We start from the raw sequence: 20,867 nt of genomic DNA on the forward strand, positions 1-20,867 counted from the left end.
AGCGCTTTGATTGCTGTTCCCTTCATCTGAAGCATTTTCATCCTGATGGGAATTACTGGTTTTAACATCCATGAAGGGAGAGAAGAGAGAGGGACGGAGGAAGTGATGGAGCAAGAGAAGGATGGAGCGTGTGTGTGTGTGTGTGTGTGCAGAGGAGGAGAGGGAGTCATGGAGACTAAAGAGAGGGAGGGAGAGTTGCAGCGCTGGGAGAATTCTGACACCACCACTTAGACAGAGCCCGACGGTTATGTAAAAGGCTCGGATTGTCAATTAACCGTATTGGATTCCCTCCTCTCTCTCTCTCAGCCACCATAGGAAGTGGGCTGCTTCCACACACGTGGCTCTGCACGCGGGCGCACACACAAGTTGTTTTGGTGACGTGCAATACTGTATGCAGCCTGCTTTGCACGTGTGATCCGGGTTACTGTGTAATTGTGTGTGTGTGTATGTGTGTGGATAACGGGGGCGGTTTACGTCCATATGGTTGCTTTGGCATACATCTCTGTTTCAGATGATAGGGATTAAAAATGATCCAATGGGCTGAGTGTGTGAGATTCAAAGAGGAGAGAGGAAGAGGGAGGGAGAGGAGAACATTGTAGGGATGTGAGCCAAAGCATGTATATGTGTGTGTGTGTTGTATGTGTATAGCTGTGTATAGCTTTTAAAGATGCTATGGAAAGTCGCCTAATTTTTGCTCAGGCTCAGTGCCACTAGTTTGCAGCTGCAGTACTTTTCACTACATGTATTATTTTGTGTATATTTTTTTTCTGGATAAGCTCAACATTTCTAGTTTCTAGCTTTTCTGGCTCAAAATGTTCAGGGTCAAAATATCTGAAACCATGGTCAAACAATAGTGGGAAGAACTAATATATTAACTTCTGAAAATACAGAATATTGTCTGGATATGGTTTTGTCTTTTCCACCGTTTCTGTTCACCCAAGGTCAGTCCTGACATCACACTGTCCTGATCAAACATCCTCTCTCACACACAGCCCCGGTTTGCTCTGTCTTTATGGGCGTCTTTTACTGCAGGTAATACACTTGACAGTTTGGTGTAAAGGAGAAGCAGCCGGCGGCGGCGGCAGCAGGGGGGGGGGGGGAGTTTGGAGATGAGACTTGAGGACAGAGAGGAAAAAGAGACGGGTAGTGGGGGTGGGAGGACGGAGGGGGATACGTTGCATAACAGCTCTGCAATTTGGACGATGAAGTTCACCTTGATACTGGATCCACTCTGCAGTGGTGACCATCTCGAAGTTTGTGGGTGTATGTGCTAGTAGCGTGCAGTGGGAGATGAGGGCACTCATTAGTATTGGGGAACAGAGCTGTAGAAAGGATTTTAGGAGGAGGTTCATGAGCCCCCAAACACAACCCCACCTCCCTTGGAAATATTTGACCATACACCAAAAAGACAATGTGTAAAATGTTTGGATTTTTCATATATTGTTCATTAAGTGTTAAGTTATTTTTTTGTACATTAGATTTCACACCATCAAGGTCTACATGACCTTTCAAAGCCTGTTTTTGTTGGTGTAAAGGTAGTAAAATTCAAATATGTTGTCTAAAACTAAAACTGCCTCCAGGTCCCCGCATCCCATATTACCCAAAAATATACAGAGGACATGACTTCAAACTACTCAATGTTAGCTACAGCTCTGTTGAGGAACTGTCAAGTGACATTTTTCTGGAGGCTTGTTTGAATGCCGAGTGCATCCTTGGTGTGGGATGTTTCACGTGTGGATTGTACCACGGCGGGATTTGACAGGGGGCGGCGAGGCTTACGGTGGCAGCACACCGTGTTCCATTTTTGGCCGCGATTCCTGCGTCCTCCCACACGCACTCTCACACCCACAGCCTGGCTGCATCCCTGCACCAGGCCATACTACCCACACCGCTCTGTCATGTACAAGGGGCTTTGGATTAGCGCGCCGCTTTAGGAGAACAGACATGGACTCTCTCCGCTTAATGCAACAAAGTTGAAACGCATCTGCCCTGAGTTCTCAAGTTCTGCGAGGGATGTGCGTATCCACAAAGAGAGGCCTCCCTCTTGGCATGCAGACACACACTGAAACCCCCTATGTGGTGCGCACAGGTAATAGCTGTTAGGTGACTCAGCAAATGAGCGGTGTCTCGGAACTTTTACGATTTTAAAGAAAAGCCACTCTCTTGCTGGCTGCCCTCTGAGAGTGTGTTGGTGTTTGTGTGAGTAACTTCAGCTCCAGTGAGGTATGCATGGCTAAATCCCTCTCAGCACACAAGTATGACATCTCATTGGCAACACCACACACACTTCCCTTAAGGTACAATAAATAATCAAGTCAGCTCCTAGGGAAGTTCCAGACACAGTCACACACCTGCAGAGTCATACACACACACACACACTTTTTTTTTCTTTACTTTCTCATACTCAAGTACAGCAATACAGCACCCACTAAATGCATGCTCACAGATTTCCTCCATCTCCTCCTCCTCTCTCTCTCTCTCACACACACACACACCATTAAATGTCTCACACGGGAACAGTGAAGTCCCACAGTTCTTATTCGGGAATGGCCATAAATTATCTATTCCCCTCTAGTTTGCTGAAACTCTCCAGTCGAATCCTGTTAGACATTAGCCTTCAATTATTAAAAGAGTCAAAGTGGCAAAGTGTAAAAATAACAGGCTGGCATTTAATGGAGACATTCTCAAATTTAGATAAATGCTGTTGGTCCTGGGAGGGACAGCGTGTGGTTGTTGAGGTACTTGTTTTGCTGATGTTCTGATGCTGGCTACAAGTGATGTTGATGCCCTGAAATTGATTTAAACATAGAGATGTGGTGATTGTAACTGATCAAACAGATTTTTTTTATACAGTCTTAACCAAAAGTGAATTAAAATGGATCATTTAGAGGTTCAATTTCTTGCTTGGATTAGAAAAATGATCACAGCAGGTCTGTTTATCCGCCTCTCATGATGATTTAGAAGGATTGTGGTGGACTCACAAAGCATAATAAGCTCTCCTCTCCTTTGCTGAGGCAATGGGAAATACTCCAGTGGCAGCATTGTTCAGGTTTCTCTTCTCTCCTCTCCTCCAGCACTTGACTTTACTCTGATTTGAGGAAGAGAGGCAGAGAGAGAGAGAGAGAGGGAGAGGGAGAGAGAGAGAGAGAGAGAACAGGGGGGTGGAGGAGTGGTGATTGAGCGCAAAGGGGGCAGGACTTTTTCTCTCCGGGTCCTATTAAGAGCAAACTTTGTGTTTTTGTTCTCCAAGTTCAGCTCAGTGCTCTCCAGCCTGCACACAGTTCCTCTCTGCTGATCTTTTTCTTTTCCATTTTCCCCAATGGTTTTGTTTGCTCGCCTGTTGGTTACTACTGTGTGTTTTTTCATGGGGGATTTGGACACCGGGAGGATGCTCTTTTTGGCGGAACAAATACACAAAGTTATATCTTCGGCTAGTCTGGGGTTGTTTTAGTGGAGATATAGATGTTTTTCGGGTTGGAATGAACAATGGTGCGGCTCCTTGGTGCTCTGGCCGGGGGCATGCTCTGGTTTCGGCTACTGTTGCTGTGCGTCGTGGAGTTGGAGCTGGGAGCCGGGGTTTCTACTTTCCAGGGTTTCTATCTTCCACCTGCGAACGGGTCGCTTCTCGCACCTGCCCGGAGGACAGACGGGGTCGTTCGGACCATTGACCGGATTTACAACGGAGGAGGGAAGGTGGGGTACCTGGTGTACCTGGATGGGAGCCGGTTTCAGCTGGACATGGAGCGGGACGACTCGGTGCTGTCGCATCACTTCAGCCCCCAGTCTGTGCTCGCTATGATGGGGGACAGCCCTGCGCCTCTGCAGCGGGAGTGCGCGTACCGCGGGACAGTGGACTCCAACCCGGAGTCTCTGGCCGTCTTCAACCTCTGCGGCGGGGGCCTCGAGGGCTTCTTCGCCGTAAATCACGCGCGCTACACCATCACGCCTATCATCAGGGCGAAGGGACACGAGCACGACGTGCGCGCCCTGCAGGACAAGGACGCTGAGAGCGCGCTCCATGTGTTCACGCGCGAGAGCTTCAGCTTCGAGGCCATGCGCGAGGGGCGCGAGAGCTGCGGGACGCGCGACAGGCGCAGAGGACGCAGGCATGCGGTGCGGAAACCCCGGCACAGAGGTCGCGGGAAGGGGAGACAGGACAGAGGGGGGCTCTCAGCGGAAAACACAGATGACCGCGGCGCGCACGGGCGGAAATTGTGGAGCCAGCTCGCCAAAGTGGCCGCCCAGGAGACCGGAACGCGGCGCAAGAGGTCAGTGTCTCGCGCCAGGCACGTGGAGCTACTTCTGGTGGCGGATGACACTATGATCAAGAAATATGGCAAGGACTTAAACCACTATCTGCTCACACTGGCCTCAATTGCCTCCAAGCTGTACGGGCACGCCAGCATCGAGAACCCCATCCGGCTGTCGGTGGTGAAAGTGACCACGGTGACTGAGAAGGAGAAGGGGTTGGAGGTGACCAAGAACGCGGCCGCGACACTGAAGAGTTTCTGCAAGTGGCAGAACCAACAAAACCCGCTGGATGACGACCACCAGCACCACCACGACGCCGCCATCCTCTTCACCAGGCAGGTAAACAAACATCCCTCGCCTTTCTTTCAGCACCTCTCCCTGTCCGTTCCTCACCTGGCCGGCTCACCGTGGCGCCGGGTCCGACTGTCTTCCATCCCACACAGCGGCCTCGATGTGATGCCAAGGCAGCGGAGTGACGCCACCGTTTGTTTTTATTTTGATGGTGCACGAGGTGGCAGCTGGTTCACTATAGCTAAGCTCTTGGCTGACTGAAGCTTTGGGTGGCTTAAGCAAATATAAGCTGCAAAACACACACTGTGATGAAAATAGCTGACACACTTTTACATTTTATATCAGTAATAGCGTAATTACGCGCAATTTCCCTTGGGCCGGTAGGAAAGCGACACATTAAGTGGTCATTTTGGAGAACAGTGAACTGGTGCGCGTTCACCATTTGAATCACAGTCAATTAGAAGTGAAGACTGCCCAACCTGCTTTCCACATGTCCCTGATTATATCCACCTTTGTATTTGTTTTCTTTCTCCTTCTGTTTCTTTGTCCTCCTCATTTTGCTGAATCTTGCGTGCGTAATGCAGCGCAGCGTCTGTGAAACAGCCATAAAAACTGTATTTCCTGCGAGTAGTGTTTTTCTAGGCAGTCTCTTCTGTCTCCAGACTCCCCCTCCCAGTCCCCTGACAGCCCAAAGCCTCAAAGTGTGTGTGATCTGAGGTGCGTGCTCGCGGCCGTGCGCGCAAATTCTTCCCAGGGCAGGAGGTTTGAAATCAGCTGCGGGGTGCATTGCAGAAATATCCCCAAAACTCCCTTGAAACTACAGTTAATTAGATAGTCATCCCAGCCCTGTACTTCCTCTCTCCTTCTGTCTTGCTCTCATCACTCCAGTCCGCACATTTTTTCCAGTTTCTGTCTGTCAGCTGGGGCTGGGAGCTGTCAGAAAAACAAACACATCTTCTCTCACTCTGTGAGAAGCCGTACGTTTACCGAGACCACACTCATTTATCCCTTCTTTCACTATCCCTTTCTCTCCCCTGCTTCTTCCTCCTTCTTCCCTCCCTGCCTCCTCTAAAGCCACAGGGCAGCAGCAGATCTGTATGCATTTTCACCTCTCCGGGTGTGGCTTTATGGCGGTTAGCTCCAGTTGACGTGTCAGATAGCATTTCCTTGGATTGTGGTGTGCTCAAGTCATGCAAGATCTTGTCATGGGTGATGAAGAAGCAAGCAGCAGGGGTATTACCTCGGATCTCCTGGTGCCAGCGCCAAATTGGCACCGTCATTCATTGGCAGGGCAGCCGGTAGTGCATACCTGAGTTCAGCAAGCTGGCAAAGTGTCACCGTTCCTGTGTGCCAACCACCTTGTGGTTTCTTATTAACCCTATTTCCACTACACCTGCACGGGCAAGCCGAGGCAAGAAAAAGTGCCATCTCCGGGTGGTTGGGTTTGGCAGGCTGAACAGGGTCAGACGAGCATGGAAACAGTAACCGTTATCCAGATACCTCTAAGGAAGCCTCAGGACAGAAGGGTAGGGAGTGAAAATTGGACAGGAAATTCTAATGAAACATGACAGGCAGTGTACTGTTGATTTTTCTCTATTCTTCTTGGGCTTTGATCCTATTAAAATAGACATGCTCATGCTGGTAAAGCTCATCCACTCTGAGTGCATTGAGTTAAACTGCCTTTTTATGTCCATGCAGTCCATGGTAGGGCTTATCATTTTATGCAGTTCTATAGCATGCAGCCAGAATCTCATACTATTGTAGTTATTATATTACACCCTTTTCCAAAAACCCCAAAAGTCTTTAGTGTTTCCACCCGTTTTATTGGTCATAAAATGGAGAATTCAGTTACAAATGATAGAAAACGCAAAGAAAATATTAGTTTAACAGGCGTAATTCTGCTCAACCTCAATATTTAGTAAAAGGCCAATATTAGCCTTGTATTAGCTTTACCAATCTCTGTCTCACCTGTCACAACACTTGCATTATTCATAAACCCGTCTCCAGACTCTCATTCACAAACATCTCAGCTTCGCCACTGAAGGAGGTCCTGCTGTAGATTTTACCTGTCACCAGAGGAAGCAGGTGATCCCTCTATGGTGTGCAGAGTCTGTAATCATCCACTATCCCCCTGTAACACAGTACAGGCTCCCTATCTAATGCATTTCTTTTAATGAGCATAATTGCAGCTAAATCTGGTCAACATGCAAGATAACCACATAGCTCGACCTGACTTTAGGCCATGACCTTAGCCAAAGAAAGCAGCTGCCACTTTAGTTTAACTTAAATTTGACCTCTGAACTCTTTGGCCATTAGAGGCCATTATCAGGGTTCTTTGTTTTGGCTGAATGCTTAAATTGCTGTTATTTTACCTTGTCGATCATCATGATGAGCAAACAAGCAGCACTGAGGTTTGTTTACATCTTAACACAGCAAGAAAATAGTCCCGCTTTTTTTGTGTTTCAGTGAAAATGGAATTTCAAAAGCCACATTCTTGTGAGAGTCCTTTGCTTGAGAAATTTGTGTGTATCTGCAAGTTGCAGCTAAGCTGTCACAAAGATAAAATGTGGAGAAAAAATAATGTTAATTTTGTCTTTGTAAGTTTTTTAACACTTTTTAAAAAATCATCTGACAAACATGATCAAGCCATTACTGTTTCCACTGACAAACTGCCAGTCAGGAAATAACTTCTTGTTTGGCTCAGGTACCTCATAGCTTGCTGCATTTTGGGTTGAAAATGAAAAGAACTGTAATATATGAGACATGTTTTCTCAGGAGTTTCTCAGGAAAAATGCTTTGGTTATTGTCCCAGTGGAAACTTAAGAGGAAAAGACAAAGTTGGATGTGCTGTGAAGTTTGTCTGCCAGGTATTTGATGTGTTATAGGAAGTGGTTTGCCTGAAAGTGCTGAATGTCAAATGTGTCAAGTTGCAAAATAGTAGTTTATGTATGAACATAAATAACCCATTTTTGTCTGGAGCAACTGTGAAGCAGATCTTGATTATTGTAGTCCACTGAACTAGAACTGAAGCTCATTGAAGACTTTGTGACTGTGAAGTCAGACCAGTCCATTGTTCCCAAATGGGAGGGCAGGAGAGTACAGGGTTGGAGGGAACTCGTCTCTTTGTGGTCGGGTCCAATTACTCCAACACCCCGTACCCGGAGTGAGCTGACCCGTGTGGCGGTGTCACCCGGTTCCACACATACCAGCACCAGAACAAAACAACGGGCACATTGAGGGGACTCTGTTGTGAGTGTGTGTTTGTGTGTAAGTGTATATGGGAACATTAAATGTTACGCATGGCTGTGTTCACTTGTTGTGAGCTTGGACGGTAGACAAAGCCCTACTGTAAGATGGCCAGAGAGAGCTGCAGAGCTGTGGAGATACTGACATACATGTGTGCTCATGCTGCTACTTCAGTTTTTTTTTTCTTTCATTTGCTTCTTGCAGCAGTCGCTCAAATATTTGGGTAGACATTGGTAGCAGGTGCTTGTGATGCCAGTGCTGACCTTTTCAACCCAGGCTGAGGTCAGATCAATTTCATTTCAGTCAGGACAGATTTGTAATAATGTTAGAGATACAACAATTAGAGATTTTTTTTTTTATTATTCTTTACAGTTTACCCTTTTCATTGGAGCCACCCTTCATTATTATTTCTAGAGCCTATAAAAATTTGTGTATGAGTGGATTGAGATTGAACTCCTATGTTATGAATGCAAGGAGATCATGCGCCACAATGCCCTGACAGTAAACCAATAGTCAGAAAGTAAATATCCTTCATTTAAAAGAAAGTGAGATATTTCTTAAAGAGAATTATTTAAGAAATTCACATTTGAATCAAGGGAACCGCATGTGAATTTGTGAAGCATTTTGGACAAGAGCATCAGCCCAAATACTATAAATGTCTTAAGTCACCACACTTTCGGTCATGTGATGACAAATAAGCCACTTTTATTTGTTAATGAAGATTGTGAAGTGCAGTTGAGAGTAAGTCACTTATACTTATCCCAAGGTCAAGAAAGAGCTTTCATGCTCAGAAATGTCCACAATATGCCAAATGTATACAAAATCACATACTGTATAAAATAACAATTAATTTTACACCACAGTTATGCAACACATGAGCACAAACTAAAGCTTCAATAACAAATTCTGTTCATTTTTAAGTACAACTTGCTCAAAATCAATATCATTCTGGCACCGTCATCTGGCACTGTCATCATTCTGGATTATCACCAGATGATTCCCTTAAAAGCTGATGGAACAATACTGTTTAGTTAACACCCATTTTGCAGAAACATTGAGAAGGCCCTTATGTAATAATGACAGGTGTAAGATACACACTGATATAAACACAGCAACTACTAATACACAATCCATTTCCTCCACATGTGTTTAACACACAGTTATGTCATTTACCCTCTTACATTGAATGTAGGAATTTACACATGTGTATAGTGCAGACTCCTCCCTTTCCTGTGCACTTCTTCCTTTCCGCTCCTCCTCCATGTTTATGTGTCAGTACATTAAAGTGTACATTTCCCAGCCCTCACCCCCATCACAGCTAGTCCTTCTATTTGTTTTAACTGTTCTTGATATTTCACACGTGCTATACTTTGTCTGGCATATGTTGACAACCTGCAGACAGCTCTTGGATCCTGAAGCCTCGACCCTGGCCGGGGTCTGTCGACATACATGAGAGTTCAGACTGCCCGTTAACAACACATGGGCCTCACCTTCTTCACACTGTGATGCATCAGTGACTTTCAACTGCTCTCCTGTTTGCAATCATGGTCTTAAGTTTCCCTCGAGCACTGACCTTAGGCTGGTTCATGTCTCCAAGCGAAGAAAAATAACACCGTTTTCTCAATCCAACTAGCTATACTTTATTTTCTTAGGAAAAAATTCTCTCAGTCATTCTTTGTCATTTCTCCTTGATAAGTGATCAGTCTTGTGGGATTCTGAGCTCACATCTATCTTGTTTGATGGGACTCTGTGGACCATTACATCCTCTTAGAGCATCTTGAGAACTTCATTAGTCTTAAGGGGCTGATTCTTGCCTTTGTCCACTCATATCTGAGTTACTAAACACACAAGTGTTGTTATAATAATATTGTATCCCCCATTTCGAAGGTTAAATACGGTGTTCCACAGGGATCAGTACTTGGACCATTTTTGTTTGTTTTTTTACATGCCACCACTTATTGGTGACATCCTCAAAACATACAACATAGATGATAATTCCTTTGCTGACGACACACAAATCTGTTAGAGTTGTTGGATGTGTAACAACTTTCTTTTCATTTAATTTTCTTTTGAATAGCCAGAAAACTGAAACATCCAGCTGTGGAAAAAAAAATGTAATGTCTTTCATCATTTGACAACCTGTTAGTCATTGGTGGCCAGTCCTTGTGACCTGTCCAGTCAATAGTGGAGAGCTGTTGCATTTGATTAACAGTTTTGTCAAAATCAGGTTGTAGTGTGTTTTCAGTGTGAGCTAAACTCACTCTGCAGGAAAGATTTTTTCTGTGTGTATGTGTATGTGTGTGTGTGTGTGAGCCTGTGTGTCTGGGGTCTGGGTCTGGCTGGCTGTTTGTTTAACACAAGCCTTGGCTTAGATCGCAAGTGGTCCCGCTCCCACACAGCACACAGCTCTGATCGTCTCCTGACCTTCACAACCAGCTTGCCACCTGTTCCCCTGTTATTTCTGCCAATATTTCTGTAACTCCTTGTTCTCTCAGTTCTTCCCTTTAATTTCCGGCATCCCTCCATCCTCTCCCCCCCTGGCATATGATTCCTGAACTTATTTTGCTCTCCCCCACGCCCGCCCTCTTTTTCCTGCCTGTCTGTGAGAGGCCTTGGGATGAAAACAAAGTTGGGAATAGACTTGGCGGAGGGAAGAAGTAAATAATACCTAGACAAAAATGTGAGTTTTGGGGTCATTTCAGGTATTTTTCACACATCACCATGTAATATCTAACAGGAGATTCCCATTTTTCTACTTTTCACCCACGTGTTTTCTGTTACACTGTGTTGTAACAATGAAAGCCGTGTATACAAGAATGAGCGGAACAATAACATCTCTCGCACCATAGCCTGGGACGGGATTAATGAATAAGTAAATAAAATGTGAGAGAACTGTAAAGATCGCGGGGGCAAAAGAGTGTGGGAAACGGGAAAAGAGAAACAGACCAAATATGAAGACAAACTTCTCTATAGGTTCTCACTGTCAGATTCAAAACAAACACACTTCCTTCTGTGGTTTTTAAGCTTGTTTCCACACAGAAAAGTTAAGAAGAATTCCAGCACAGTTTGCCTCTCAGAAGCAATCCATGCAGTCAGCGTGTTTGAGTTGCCCTTTGTTTGCTTCTTGAGTATCCAGCAGTCAGTTGGCAAAAGCAGGCACTCTCTTCCTTTGTATTTGTGTGTGTATTTGCTTGTGTACCACTGAGTAGTATATGCTGTACAGTATATTATTGCCTGTTTATGTATTCTGCATGGTATAGTATGTATACCTGTGCATGTATATATTACATGTACATTCCTATAGTTATGTGCATCTGAGTGTAATTGTGTGTGTGTGTGTGTGTGTGTATGTGTGTGTGTGTGTGTGTGTGTGTGTGTGTGTGTGTGTATGTGTGTGTGTATATGTGTGTGTATGTGTGTGTATGAGGTGGTTCCACCCAGTCAGTTATGTGTGTGAGCGCAGAACACAAGGCAGTTTGTTCCAAACCGATCCGCCCGGAACGGGTAAACACCCTCCCCAGAGAGCCTCTCACACACGACCCAGCAGGCCTGTCAACACCACTTAACATGACGATTCATCCTCTCCATGGGACGTGTGTGTGTGTGTGCGTTCCTTATTTGGATGTACTTATGTGCACATGCATGGATGTTTGTCTCCATACGTCTGTGTGCGTCTGTGCACTGAATACACATATACTTTCGAAGCGTGTTCTGTTGCATTGTGAGTGCGTATGCACGCAGGTCCATGTGCAGGCGTGTGCACTCTGTGATGGTATGATTAACTGATTGATCTCTGCACTCAGCGGGGTTCGGGAGAGCACCCCGAGGCCTCGTCTGCATGGACATGTGTGAGAATCCAAACAAAGATCAATATTATGTACTCTGGCACCCCATGAGAGAGACAAAGAGATGTTGGAGGTAGAGGGAGGAAGTGGGTATTAAAAGCAGTTGAAGAAAAATTGCACAGGAAGTGCTACACTGCTTTTTAAAGCAGTTGTATTATGTCCATGGCTCTGGACGAGCTTTATCAAGTTTGAGAAAATGACTCAAATGACACCATATCTGTCTCACTGGATCTCAGTGTAGGCCTCTAAGGATGCATGCTACCAATTTGCACTATATGAGGTGTACTATCCATTGTTTTTGTTGCTTTGAGGTCTGCTGCTTCAACTTTGATCCCTCTGTTTTAATCTGTATCTTGCAAGCCACCCGACTTTAGGAAATTGCAATACTAAACACAATGTGTCTGTATTACTTTCTGTGCGAGATGATGATCCTAGAGAGCAGGAAAGAAAAGCAGCAGGCATTTAGGGCAGAAGAATGTAGCAAGCTGAACAAGAAAAAAATCCAAAAATAATATTTCCCTGATGCCTGAGGAGAGGGAGCCGGCTCATATAATTGCGTTTTTAAGGAGAAGGCGCAGCAGGCCAAATGTCAATTCATTTTTAAGATGACACTGTCTTGAGTTTTTGTTGAAAAGGAAAAAGTTGGCATTAAGTCCTAAAATCTTAGATTATTTGAATCTTAGATTATCTGGAAATAAGGCAGATTGTTCCACAAGTATCAGGATGAAGTCACTTTTTTAAAGTAAACTCTTGAAATAAACATGTTTTTCTCAACTCTTTTGGTTTAAGTGCAAATTTAAGCTTACAGTATTTCCTCTGTCCAGGACCTCTGTGGCCACCACTCTTGCGACACCCTGGGCATGGCAGACGTTGGCACCATCTGCTCTCCGGAGAGAAGTTGTGCTGTCATCGAGGATGACGGGCTTCACGCTGCATTTACTGTTGCTCATGAGATAGGTAGGCATGGACACAAGCACACAAACACCAACTCACAAACAACGATTCAGACACGCCAGGGCATGCACATCAGTCAGCACATCTCTCTGGTTGATTAATATCATACGAGTATTGACTGATGTCATACACTTGATACCTCAGTATGTTTTCTTTTCTCATTCTTGCTGCATGTGGAAACCAGTGACAAGTTTCATCCTTTCTCTCTCTTCCAAGAACTTCTGTACATCATGTAGCCATAACCTTTCAGTAAAAGTGTCCTTTCTTTCTTTGCCTTAGGTCACTTGCTCGGTTTGTCCCATGACGACTCCAAATTCTGTGAAGAGCGTTTTGGAGTGAACAGCGACAAGCGGCTCATGTCCTCCATCCTCACCTCCATCGACGCCTCCAAACCCTGGAGCCGCTGCACCTCGGCAACCATCACTGACTTCTTTGATGACGGCAACGGTGAGTGCGGGAGACTGTGTAGAAGAATAAAAGCACAGTGGAAAGAAGACACCAAACAACAGCAAACATCTGTAATAATTTTAATAATGAGAACTCTCAACAGCCAGTATTCTTTCTACCTACAAATTGCATCCATGTGAATTTGACTTGTGATAGCTTTTATCCCACAGTACCTAAAACTAAGAACTATTTACTACCAAACAAAGCTATAATCCTCGTTAAAATGGAGTTATTTACAATCCTATTAACCTCTTTAAAGAGTGTTGTTGCAGTGCAGCCAAAGACAGATCACTGGCGGGGTATCAAGATGAGTCATACTTTACATTCCCATTTTATAATGTTATGACGGCCATAAAGCATTTTGAGTTGACATTTTCCTAAGAAGCTCCATTGCCTTCAGCATAATTCATGTACAGACAGCATTGTTTGGGCAACCACCAGAGATTGCAGGTTGTCATTAAAAGCCACATTATCCACCAGGTCATTTCAAGGATTGTCATATAAATAAAATATCCCCTCCTCCGTCTTATCTGCCACAGCCGAGTGTCTCCTCGACTCTCCTCGCCAGCCCCTGCTGGGCCCTGAAGAGCTGCCCGGGCAGAGCTACGACGCCGTCCGCCAGTGTCGCCTGGCCTTCGGCCCTGAGTACACCGTTTGCCCGGGTATGGACGTATGTTCTCGGCTGTGGTGCGCGGTGATTCGCCAGGGACAAATGGTGTGTCTGACCAAGAAGCTGCCGGCCGTGGAGGGGACACCCTGCGGGAAAGGGCGCATCTGCCTGCAGGGAAAGTGTGTGGACAAAACCCGCAAGAGACACTACTCGGTAAGGAGATAGAAGGACATAGCATATGGAGACAGGAGGTGTTTGTTTATCAAGAGAGAAAATCCAAAATAGATTCTTGTTGTAAAATTAGACCTTTGTATTGTTCAAGAACTGATATTTTAAGCATGAACCATTCATTTCCACAATGCACAAACTTGTCTGAGGGAGTCAAAAAGCTGCACAAAGAGAGAAAAAGGAAGAAACTTGACATCAAGTAAACAGGGTTGCTATTAAGAAAGAAAAATATGAAGTAGAAAAAGAGACAGAGAGACTGAAAGAGAAAAAAAAATGCCACGGGTCTTTTTGTGACTTCATGGTGTGGTCTGCTTTATTTATGCCACTGTTGATCTATGCTATTTTTTCTTTTGGTCTTATTGAAACAAAACTAAATTGAATTTGGCCTTAATGAGTTAAAAAACCGAATCTTGTTCTTGGCAGGCTGTGGACACTGAGTATGTGTGTCGGGAGGGAAAAAGAGTAAAAGTTAAAAAGAATAGGAAAGAGGGAAAGAATATTTTCTTTGTGTTTTTTTGTCACATGACGTTTGATGAGTCTGACTCGATACTTGGCAAGCGACTGCACGTGTGGATCTGGCCCAAGTTCTGACTCACTTCATATTTACTGCCTTGTATGAGGATCGCTGTACTGCTCAGAGCAGCGTTAAAGCCACTCCATTTTAGCCTTCGGAATCCTTTAACCTCTATATATTTCTTGTAGCATGATTGCAGATTAAGTAGCTTTTACTGTGGAAAGAAGCCGTTAAAGAACTATAAAGACTCGGCAGTGGAACTAAATGGAAATGGAAACGGTTACCAAAGAAGCTTTGCAGAACTTCAGTATTAAATCAACTTTGTCTCATAAAACGTTAAATGCTACTTATCCAGCAGTTTTTTATCACTGATGACTCATGCACCACTGGTTAGAAAAATGCATGAATAAGTACATTACCTTCAGAATTTCATTCAGGCTGTTCCTCGGGGGAAGCATGTGAGCTGTTGGGCCACAGAGACAGTCATGCTGTCTTAATGAGTGGCTTTAAGCAGACTAAAGTGATTTTAGTCACACAGTTATTATCACATGAGGGTAGCTTCGTTCTTTTTTCTCTGTCTCTTTTGCATGCCACAGTGCATGCCACATTTTCACAAAATGTTATCTCAAATCTCTCTCCAAAGGACTTTCCCTGTGACACACTGGGGGCAACCGCACTAACTTCCAGCATGTCTGATAAGCGCTAATTGTCCTCTCTCATGTCCTTTTTTCTTTCTCTTTTTCTCTTCATCCCTTTCTTCTCTCTGATCTCTCCTCTGCTGTCATCTTCTCCCGACCCTTATCTCCTCTTTCATCTTTCCTCTCCTCGTCTCTTTACTCCTCTCCTCCCTCTCCCAGGCGTCCAACCACGGCAGCTGGAGTTCCTGGGGTCCTTGGGGTGCCTGCTCCAGAACTTGCGGAGGCGGGGTGCAGTTCGCGCAGCGCCTGTGCAACAACCCGCCACCAAGGAACAACGGGCGCTACTGCACAGGGAAGAGAGCCATCTATCGGTCCTGCAACGTCACACCGTGTCCAGCATCAAGTGAGTATGACAGCATGAAGAAAACATGTTTGGTTGAGAATGCATGCATGATTACAACATTACAGTTGATTTTGAAAGGTTTTGGTAAGTCACAGGTTCATCAAATCGAACCAAATCATACAGAAAATTTGATCTATCCCTCAGTTTAAATAAAGCATTACACAACAGCAACATTTAAAGCTATTTTCATTTTCAAGCTAATATTTGTTGTTTATACAAAATACATAGTCCATCATTTCAAACCTTTTTTTATTGAATTTTTCTTCAGATAAAAGTTTCCGGCAAGAACAATGTGAGGTGCGCAACGGTCCCCAGACAGATCCTAAAGGGGTGAAGACATTTGTTGAGTGGGTGCCTAAATATGCAGGAGTTCTCCCTAAAGATGTGTGCAAGTTAACCTGCAGAGCAAAAGGAACAGGATACTATGTGGTCTTCTCTCAGAGGGTGAGTTAATCACACACAAAAGGTGTTTACTTTGATAACTAAATAATACTGAGAAAGAAATTCAACCGTGACTGTGTCTGTTTTCAGGTGACAGATGGGACAGAGTGTCGTCCTTACAGCAGTTCGGTGTGCGTGAAGGGGAAATGTGTACGAACGGGCTGCGACGGCATCATTGGTTCCAAGCTCCAGTTTGACAAGTGTGGGATATGTGGAGGCGACAGCACAGGATGTATACGCGTAGTGGGCAACTTCACCAAGAAGAGGTAAGAAAACAGAAAATACTGTGCTTATACATCCTTATTTTACAGAATTTAGAGAAATATTCCTAATACAGCAATCTTTTACAGCACACAGAAATAATAATGCTGCATTTGCACAATGTTAGCAGAAGAAGGAGAAAGGAAGAGCACCCATTATTGCGACTATGGAGTTTTCACGCATTATTCCAAGATGGTTGCCTCCTTCATCAGACTTGTAGTCACACCAGATTATTAGGGATATAGCCTAAATTATCTATTTGAATTGAGTCAAAAAGTCCAGTTAGAATGAGAATAACATGTATATTGTTCAAATTTATTCAATGCAACCTAGGCTAATCCTTTGTTCATACTGGTGTTGTTCAGTTCACAATGCCTCTGCACCCTCACTTAAGTAACAAGTTAAAAGTTTAGCCTGGCTCCAGACCTCTGAATCACTGTCCACATCAGTTTGTTCAGTCTAACTATTATTTATAATTTTTCCATGTAGAGTGTCAAATACATTTATCTTCACATTGTCTCTGTGATGGTTTGGTCCAGCATAGCTCACTGGTTTCCTCTATTTTGGGTTCATTAACACAGTGTTGCTAACTAGCTAGATTTGTTGCAGTTTGCTAACAAAATAATAATAAATTAGTTTTGAATTAATTATCAATTGTAATAGTGTTGATATTGGCTTCCATTTTGATGTAAAGCCAGCAAAGCAAAGCCAGTGACGACAAAGAGCATACTGTTTTGCATATTGACTTGACTTCTCTACTTTTTCTCTTGCCAAACAGTAAGGGCTACACTGATGTGGTGAAGATCCCTGCAGGCTCCACACACATCAAAGTTCGTCAGCACAAGGCCAAGGACCAGACCCGCTACACCGCCTACCTCGCCCTCCGAAGACCCAATGGCGAGTACCTCCTGAACGGCAAGTTCATGATCTCCACCTCCGAGACAATCATCCCACTCAATGGTTCTGTGCTCAACTACAGCGGCTGGAGCCAAAGGGACGAGTGGCTTCACAGCATGGGTCCCGGGGCCCTCCAAGAAGCCTTGGTGGTTCAGATTCTAGCGACAGACGCTAAAAAGCCGCTGGATGTTCGTTATAGCTTTTTCATGCCCCGCAGGACAACCCCACAGCAGCCATTAGCTCCCCTCATCCCCAACCCAAAGTCGGCCCATTTGCATACCAGCACCACGACTGTCTCAACCACGACGAGAACCACCACCACCACCACCACCACCACCAGTAGCACCACTACATCCTCCACCACTCCCCCTGTCCTGGCTCCTACAGCTCCAGGTCCCTCCACCCCAACACCAGGGCCCCAGTGGATGACAGGACCCTGGATGACCTGCTCCAGGACTTGTGACACTGGTTGGCAGAGCAGAACAGTGCAGTGTAAGGACCAGGATGGGAAACTGTCCAAGGGCTGCATGCTGAGCAGCCGACCCTCCGCCTTTAAACACTGTCTGGTGAAGAAATGTTGAGGCGGCAGGATTGGAAAAACGATTCATAAGACAAAAACAATGTGCAGGAAGTTGTAATGTGTAAATCCGATAAAGGTCTCACGTGCTGGATGTAGGATTATGGACCAATGAATTTAAGACATAGTACCTTAAACAGGACTGTGAATATTGGCTGAAAGTGCCAGGACCAGTCACACAAAGACTCAGAGACAAATTGGCATGGATGTACCTGACTATATGCCTGAGAGGAATGTCCTTGAATCATAGTAGCTATGCAGAGCACAAGCAGGAGGGAGGACAATTCCTGTGTGATAGTGACAAGTATTGCCCTGGCATAGCTAAAGACTTAAGTTGCATGCCATTTCCACATGGACAATAACTGATTGTCTTTCCTTCGGTCTCCAAACCTTGAGGTTTAGTGTGTGTTGCCCTGTAATGGCATGCCTGTCGTTCTTTTCTATGCTATTCCATGTGTTCTAATCACTGTGGGGATCTGGAAGACACATCCCTTTTGTGTTTTGTCAAGAATGTGTCCAAGACAAGAGCCCCAACTATGGGAAGCACACGTTATTCACCATGTTGTCATTTCTGCCCATATGCCCTGTCTACAAGCATACCCTGTGTTTATTTGACTGATCTTTCCAGCTGAAAAGCTGGAAGCAACACAAGACTGAACCTAAACTAGTTACTGTAATCTTGAGCGTATATAGAGGCCATCCAAAAGAGAGTGTGAGTGAGCGTTGAGAGTGCTAGAGAGAGTAAGAGAGTGCAGCCTTACTATTATGATTTCCTAGGAGTCATTGAAAGGTGGCTTGACGACCAAGAATGAATGGGGAAACCCATACATTTGGTGAATGGACGGTCCAGTGCATCTAAACAGCACAATAATAAGGTACAAAGCTGGGAAACCAATCAGTCGTACCAAGGTCCAGTCGTAAACTGCTCAGATACTTCTCTGTGCCCAGGTGCTTCAGTAGTTCCTCCTCTCTGCTACAACTCAGGAAGAAAATTCTTCCTTATGACACAAATATCGATTGTACTGAATCACCTATTCAGTGTAGAAACAGCAGCCTGGTGTGATGGGATAGAAAGAAAGACTATGGTGGCCTTCAGAGGACAAACCTTGCAACAGTTAAATTGATAAAGGGGCAAAGTAAACATGACACTCCTTAACATTTATGGAGCTTTATGATGAATCACATGTTTGGGGCAATGCTTGATTTTTGATGTGCGTGTGTGTGTGTGTAGTGAGTGTATCTTTGTGTGCATGTTGTGCGCACATGCTAGCACATTTATGTATCCAGGCCTGTGTTTAAAGTACCGTGAATATGTGTTTTTGTCCTTTGCTGCGTCTCGAAGCTTCTTCACTCTCAGTTCCATTTTGTATCAATCATTATGCTGGTGCTGGGAGGTTTACGGTCCTTGTGTTTTCTCTGTCTGTCTGTCTGTCTGTTTGTCTGTTAATCTGTTTAGGATACAATGCTAATATGACAATGTGTGCCCTGGATACTCGCAACGACAGCATGAGAGATACTAATGCCGTCATTAATGTCCTTTTGCAATTCAACTCTTTCCTCATTGTCTTTGTTTTCATCACTCATTCTCTGTTACATCATGTATTTGTTTCCAACCCTGATGGGTGGGGTTTGCCACATTACAACACTTCAGATTGTGCCATAGGATGGATGATTTTAATTCAATATGAAAACTCTTGACAGTGTGTTCTGTTGATTACTCAAAGTTGAATGTTGCTGTTGAATGAAAGACATAGTTCAACATTTTGGGAAATATGCATATTTGCTTTCTTTCTGAGAGTTAGATGTGAAGATTGGTGCCACTGGAAAAAGTCTGGAAGGCGATAAAAAAAATCAGCCTACCAGCACTTCTTGAGCTCACTACTTAACATTTTATATTTTGTTTGTTTAATCTGTGCAAAGATCAAAGTGTAAAAACAATAATTTGTGGTTTTATAAGGTGTTATGTGTGGGACTATTTCTTTGCCAGGTGCAGTGACTTCCTAGAGTCTTGTCGTCATGGTAAGGTTTCCAGGCAATCAGCAAGTAAGCAAGACTCCAGGAAGTCACTGTACCTGGTCTGAGCTTTAGAGGTGCTGCCAGGTGTATCTTATACCTTTAGAAAGAGCCAGGCTAGCTGTTTCCCCCTGTTTCCAGTCTTTATGCTAAGCTAAGCTAACAGACTGCTGTCGGTAGCTTCATATTTAACAGATCGATATGAAAGTGGTATTAATGTTCTCATCTAACTCATCAAAGGAACTGTTCCTTTCAGTGAAAAAACACAACTATCTACATCACTAGATACCACAGGGTATAAGTGAGAAAATGTGCTTTTTTTGTCATTTGCATGAAGTCACCCTATAAAATCCTCCGCCCAATCTTACAGTATCATATTTTTTTCTTTTAATTTGATCATTTAATCAAGGATGCATTTAGATTGTAGACAATGTACATATGTGTCAAGATAAGGCTTCTGTTAGAGACAAAATATGAAAAACCATTAATATTTGTCTAAATTGAAAATGTACTTTAAAGGAGTAAATACTGAGGACATTACCTCAGCTCTCATGAATGGTAATTAGGCCCTAGCATTACAAAGTCAAGTCGATTACATCCCTAATGGACTTTAAAATACCTTCCTGTGATTGTGTTAACTTTCAAGAACTCGTCATATTTTCCTTTGTGGCAAACCTCACCCATCTGGCACCTGTGCAGGGTGAAACAAATTACAAGGAACATTTTCGGATACTACATGACCCAGATCAACACACCACTCACAAAATGTCCCTTCTTTTTGCCTCACACATTCAGATTTATTTACACAATATAGACATTTTTGTACAATTAATAGATCTTTCATTTATGTGATAGTATTCAACCATATTTACACAGGAATTTACACATACAGACACACACACCATTGAAACAATCCATCATTTTAGACAGTTTTTAAGTATTTCAGACACTCATACACACACACACACAGCCTACTCTGACTCTTCCAGTGGGGAAACCCGTCTCACTGAACGACAGAAACACAGCACTGAACTTGTAATTTATTGTTTGTACAACTGGTATGTGTGAATAAAAAACAATGAGATGAGTTTTATTTATTATAGTAATTTTGTATCAAATTACTATTTAACTTAGGAATATGACTGTGCAGAATCATTCCTTTGTAAGAATATAGTGTTTCTTTTCTAGTCATCCACATGAATATATGTACATAAAATCTATATATTTAAATATCTGTGTTTCTGTGTCGTT

General features: G+C 43.9%; 1 protein-coding gene across 1 annotated transcript; it reads left to right on the top strand.

The window, feature by feature from the left end:
• Positions 1–2,931: 2,931 nt before the first annotated feature.
• LOC122976306 (A disintegrin and metalloproteinase with thrombospondin motifs 5) lies at positions 2,932–20,821 on the top strand. The gene is made up of 8 exons (XM_044344711.1): positions 2,932–4,590; positions 12,458–12,590; positions 12,867–13,034; positions 13,574–13,857; positions 15,244–15,427; positions 15,696–15,871; positions 15,959–16,134; positions 16,908–20,821. The coding sequence occupies exons 1-8, from the start codon at positions 3,487–3,489 to the stop codon at positions 17,605–17,607; spliced, it is 2,925 nt and encodes a 974-aa protein (XP_044200646.1). The 5' UTR covers positions 2,932–3,486; the 3' UTR covers positions 17,608–20,821.
• The last annotated feature ends 46 nt before the right edge of the window (positions 20,822–20,867 follow it).

This window comes from Thunnus albacares, chromosome 24, assembly GCF_914725855.1.
Source record: "Thunnus albacares chromosome 24, fThuAlb1.1, whole genome shotgun sequence".
NCBI classification, from domain to species: domain Eukaryota; kingdom Metazoa; phylum Chordata; class Actinopteri; order Scombriformes; family Scombridae; genus Thunnus; species Thunnus albacares.

What these genes read in the sequence shown, in the direction of transcription:
- LOC122976306 (XM_044344711.1), top strand. Translation starts at nt 3,487, where the DNA reads ATGGTGCGGCTCCTTGGTGCTCTGGCCGGGGGCATGCTCTGGTTTCGG. An exon ending in CTTCTTTGATGACGGCAACG is followed by an intron (nt 13,035 to 13,573) that starts GTGAGTGCGGGA and finishes TATCTGCCACAG; the next exon opens with CCGAGTGTCTCCTCGACTCT. An exon ending in CCCGCAAGAGACACTACTCG is followed by an intron (nt 13,858 to 15,243) that starts GTAAGGAGATAG and finishes TCCCTCTCCCAG; the next exon opens with GCGTCCAACCACGGCAGCTG.